This window comes from Oncorhynchus clarkii, chromosome 3 (assembly GCF_045791955.1).
Source record: "Oncorhynchus clarkii lewisi isolate Uvic-CL-2024 chromosome 3, UVic_Ocla_1.0, whole genome shotgun sequence".
NCBI classification, from domain to species: domain Eukaryota; kingdom Metazoa; phylum Chordata; class Actinopteri; order Salmoniformes; family Salmonidae; genus Oncorhynchus; species Oncorhynchus clarkii.
In genome coordinates this window covers 72,218,958-72,224,637 of record NC_092149.1, presented here as the reverse complement: position 1 = coordinate 72,224,637, position 5,680 = coordinate 72,218,958, and the positions used below count along the sequence as shown (strand labels likewise).

General features: G+C 46.2%; 1 protein-coding gene across 1 annotated transcript; it reads right to left on the bottom strand.

Moving 5' to 3' along the window:
- Positions 1 to 740: 740 nt before the first annotated feature.
- Positions 741 to 1,100, bottom strand: LOC139406124 (helix-loop-helix protein 2-like). The gene has a single exon (XM_071148602.1). It carries the CDS (start codon positions 1,098 to 1,100, stop codon positions 741 to 743), a length of 360 nt encoding a protein of 119 aa, XP_071004703.1.
- Positions 1,101 to 5,680: the final 4,580 nt, after the last annotated feature.

The following is a 5,680-nucleotide window of genomic DNA, read 5'->3' as shown; positions in this document are numbered from 1 at the left end:
TTACTAGGCCTAATCCACAAACCAACAATGAACACAATATAACACAACTACTTTCTGTAAATAAGTGCCCAGTTATATTCTATTTTGAACATCAGTGCTGATTTCAGCACGTCTCTGCAGCTATAGGTCCTTTAAATCAGCCCTGTCCATGGAGAGAAGTTTGGCCCTGGCAGTAAAGTCTATAAGCTAACAGTACTATACCTTTCAATATTAGGAACATGGGCCTACAAGAAGTAGGACAACCTGACATTATTGCATTTTCTGACACAACAAATTTGGATTGAGGTGACTCAGCAGCAGCACTGAATAAGTCTGTGGGGAAGTCCAGAGGGGCAGCAGTTTCTTTCCATCACAGCACTGTGAAAGACAGAGAGACATTAGGTCCTGTTTTATTATGTGTCCCTGGCCCAGTGGCACCACACCAGGGGACTTCGGCAGACACAATAGGCACGACAGGGCTCCGAGGCCAGATATGTGGCAACAATGTCCACCCTTCTCGGTCTCCATGGGAAGATCTCAATTACATACTCCTTGCGTCCTCTCTCCTCTCTCCTTGTCTCCTTTTCAAAACCCATTGGAGGAGACGGTCAGAGAGGAGGATCCTCTGGTTTTCTCATCAAATTAGTTTTGAGAAGGAGAAGAGAATAAAGGAGAGAGGATGTGAAGAGTATGCAATTGAGATCTTCCCCATGTTCAGTCTTCTCTCCTTCACTGACAGATGTCCATCCCTAACGCGTGCCCTAAGCGTCCAGCACATGGTTGAGGTAGGTGATGTAGCAGATTGCCAGCCGGAGGATCTCGATCTTGGACAGCTTCTTGTCTGGCGGAAGTGTCGGGAGAAGTTTCCTCAGCTCGGCGAACCCAACGTTGAAGGCCTCAACGCGGATGCGCTCTCTCGTGGCGTGTGCGGACCGGTACTTGTCTGTGGCACGCCGCCGCCTCCTCTTCTCCTCCCTGCTGAGGGAAGGCATGGACAGAGATCGCGCCTTGCCCTGGCCTTCTGCGGGCTCCGCAGGCATGGGGGCACACTCCATCTTGATGCCGTTCAGCAGGGTCTCTGTGGGCAGCCCGGCATCTGGCTGGTCTGGACTTAGCATCATCTTCAAGCAGTCCGTTCTGTGATCAGTTTTCAGATCAAAGGTTCAACAACCCCTGTGTGAGAGATATGGGTTTAGTCTTATAACAGAGGAGAGATCAGGGGTGAGAATATGTTAGGTTTCTGTGGACAATTAGATTTTTAAAAGTGAGAGAATATTTTGGTGAGATGCATGTTCGCACTCCTGTTGTGCACTGTCCTTGGTGCTGATTCTAACAACTCACTTCATTGTCTAGGCCTATTAGGTAGCTCAATTCTGATATTTTTCTGGCCAATCAGATCAGCTCTGAAAAAGATCTGATGTGAAAAGATCTGATGTGATTGGTCAAAAGACCAATTAGTGGCAAAAATATCAGAAGTGGACTGCCTGTGTAAACACAATTTTTAAAACGCCCTATGTAGTAGGGTCTATCGAAATAGCCTATTAGCCTACTACTCATAAAGTTGAGCAATTCTGGCTAGTCTGCCCATTTTAAAATTGTCTCGTCTGTCCATTTCATGGGAACAAATGTCCACAGGCTGCATTCGATTAAAACCGATAGCTGCGAACATACATCACATAACACAGCAGACATTAATTAAGACTTAATTGAAATTAATTATTGGGAGAGCTCTGAATTCACGTGAGCAGCTGACCATCTGTCTCGCAGACGATTCGCGTGCTGTGTAGGCTATGAATGGATGACCCGCGTCTGAAATATGCTGATATACAAACGAGATATCCTTTATGCGCGTTATATAAAGGCACAATATTTATCATGTTACTTTTAGTTTACAGGGGATAACATAAATAATTATACAACACTGGAATTATTTCCATATCAAAATAAACATCATCATTGGAAAATTGAAACAGATAGGCCTATAAAACGTTCTTATGTTCTTCCAAAAATGTTTGTTTCAATTGTAGGAATGTTTAAACTCACCTTATACATTTGTTGAACTTTATCCAAGAAGGGTGTACCGCTGAGGAGTTATTTCCACGTTAAAAACTGTGACTCTTGATGGTTTCTCTAACGGTCAAACATTTCCAACCCTTCTCATCAACATTTCATGTTCGAGAAAAACTCAATTTAAAGGTGATGCCATCAAAGGTCTTCAAATTAGATGTTTGACTATTCAAAACTATTTTACGAGCCTATTAACTAGGCTATAACCAGGTGTTAATGTTTTCTTTCACTTTTTCGGAGCATCACTTGATTGTCTGAGGATAAAGATCTTCAGAAGTGTTGTCTCTTGACCTCTGCTATAGGAAAACAAAGAAAGTTGTCGTCAGGACAGGGTGCGCTCGCGGACAGAACGACTGCTCCTGTAGTCCGTCTTGTTTTTCCGTGATATTATGGTCATATCAGATGCACTATAGTAAACTGCATGCCAGGGGCCATTCTTCTGTGAGGGGACCGATTACAGGGAAACCTTCTGCCTCCTCTAGACTTGTCTCTCCTCCACACGTGCTGACCCTCTTGCGCGTGCCATATCGTGTGAGAGATAAGACGAGCCGACCCCTAATAAAGCCTCCCGCGGAGTGACGGCACAAGAAGCAATACATGTGGAATTGTATTGTCTGCTTTTCTCTTCTTACACCCTCCCTCCTTCTTTCCTCTGCAGTGATATATGGACACCAATGGTGACATATGGTAGGTAGTGTGTATTGGACAGATCCCGATTCTGGACACACACTTTAATCATTTGACTAAATGTGTTCCTGAGATGATCATGATGTCCATAAGTGACAGGACACCATCTTGATAAATCAGTTTTATTGATGTAATGCAACTGTTTGGTAATGATTTTTGTCTGTTTCTGTGCCTGGTGTGGGGGCACTGTGTGCTTAAGTTGTTGTATGTGTTGTTGTATGCATTGTATGTATGTTTCGAACTGCTTTGCTTTATCTTGGCCAGGTCGCAGTTGTAAATTAGAACTTGTTCTCAACTGGCCTACCTTGTTAAATAAAGGTGAAATATAAACAAATAAAATGAAAAAATGTGTATCAATATGTCATCTCCAAAACACAAATCAACTCCATTACTGAATCAACCTGAAACAGCTTGTATCTTACTACCCCATCCACTCACACGTAGCTGACCACCACAGTCAAAGCAGATAGCCACCAGCCTGTTTTAGGAGCACCTTTAGTATTGAATAAGTAAAACGGTCTAATGATCCGAGGCAGCCCAGCCTTGGTGGACATGGTCCTGGTGATGAAAAATGCAGGTTTAACAGCTCAATACGCTCATAGACGGTCTGGGAGCACTAAAGGAGGAGAGAAGATAGGGTTTTGTCACCTCAGATGCTGTAAAACTACAGAATTACACCTGCTCCGCTATCACTGTCACTTTAATAGGCCTGGGGAGTTAATGGAGCTACTCTACAAGGTTGGTAGGGTGAGGTGGAGGAGAGATGGAGGATATATTGGAAGTCACGTGTTTCACTGAATAACCAATGAGAGACATAAACAGACCAACAGCAAGCTCAATAAACGTTACTCTATTACTTGGACCAGTTTCCTCAAATATCATTATATTAAGCTCATGCTACCACAATACATGTACAATATGCCCCCTCACACTCAGAAAAACAAGCAGAGTCTAATAAATGAATGAAACCGCATAGATGAGAAAGGAACATAAGGCACCATGGTGTGGCCCCATCCCAGTCAGACTGTGTAGGGGTGTCGTGGGGATAAAGAGGCCATAGGTCCAGCAGCCATACTGCCAGAATGAACACACACTGTCACAGGGGAGGGGTGTGTGTATAGGTGTGTGTGTGTGGGTGTAGGTCAGAAAAAAGTGTGTGTGTGTATATTGTGTGTGTGTGTGTGTGTGTGTGTGTGTGTGTGTGTGTGTGTGTGTGTGTGTGTGTGTGTGTGGGTGGGTGTAGGTCAGAAAAAAAGTGTGTGTGTGTATATTGTGTGTGTGTGTGTGTGTGTGTGTATAGTGCGTGTCCCACAGTAAAACAGCTGTTTACCGTAATTGGACCTTACAGAGGGTAGAGTACTGCACCTCTCACCTTGGCTCAGAGGCCAGGGGTGAAGTAGAACAGGACCGAGCCAGACTGAGGGGTGTCATACAAGGCCAGGGGTGAAGTAGAACAGGACCGCGCCAGACTGAGGGGTGTCATACAAGGCCAGGGGTGAAGTAGAACAGGACCGAACCAGACTGAGGGGTGTCATACAAGGCCAGGGGTGAAGTAGAACAGGACCGCGCCAGACTGAGGGGTGTCATACAAGGCCAGGGGTGAAGTAGAACAGGACCGAGCCAGACTGAGGGGTGTCATACAAGGCCAGGGGTGAAGTAGAACAGGACCGAGCCAGACTGAGGGGTGTCATACAAGGCCAGGGGTGAAGTAGAACAGGACCGAGCCAGACTGAGGGGTGTCATACAAGGCCATGGGTGAAGTAGAACAGGACCGAGCCAGACTGAGGGGTGTCATACAAGGCCATGGGTGAAGTAGAACAGGACCGCGCCAGACTGAGGGGTGTCATACAAGGCCAGGGGTGAAGTAGAACAGGACCGAACCAGACTGAGGGGTGTCATACAAGGCCATGGGTGAAGTAGAACAGGACCGAGCCAGACTGAGGGGTGTCATACAAGGCCATGGGTGAAGTAGAACAGGACCGAACCAGACTGAGGGGTGTCATACAAGGCCAGGGGTGAAGTAGAACAGGACCGAGCCAGACTGAGGGGTGTCATACAAGGCCAGGGGTGAAGTAGAACAGGACCGAGCCAGACTGAGGGGTGTCATACAAGGCCAGGGGTGAAGTAGAACAGGACCGAGCCAGACTGAGGGGTGTCATACAAGGCCAGGGGTGAAGTAGAACAGGACCGAGCCAGACTGAGGGGTGTCATACAAGGCCAGGGGTGAAGTAGAACAGGACCGAGCCAGACTGAGGGGTGTCATACAAGGCCAGGGGTGAAGTAGAACAGGACCGAGCCAGACTGAGGGGTGTCATACAAGGCCAGGGGTGAGGAGTGGGGAGGCTCAGTGCTATCATGTAATTAGGCTGTTTCTCTGTCAAACCAACTTCCCCCTCCCCCACACACACCGACCCTGTCACCACTCATCACAGACTCACATATAAACACACTGTTTCCCTGTAACTCTACAATGCATAATATGACAACGGTACCACATGAAAACTAACTTATGAAGTCATTTACTATTAATGCTTGAAAAAGACTTGCATAACGAAGCCCAGAGGTTAGGGTTATGGGAGGAGTCATGTTGTGTACTATGAAAAGGAAGTGTCTCAGTTCCATGTTGTTATCATTTTGCAGTGCTGTAATCATGCAACAGCATATTCAGCTGTCTGTCACCCAGACCGGAAGGATAGATCACACCTATTGATTTTCTGTGGCACCTTTTGACAGGATGATGAATTGGGAATCCTTTCAACAGCTTAATTCACCTTAAACACTGAATCAATGGGGATGGATTCTACCAACTTTCAGTGGGGATGGATTCTACCAACTTTCAGTGGGGATGGGATTCTACCAACTTTCAGTGGGGATGGATTCTACCAACTGTCAGTGGGGATGGGATTCTACCAACTTTCAGTGGGGATGGATTCTACCAACTTTCAGT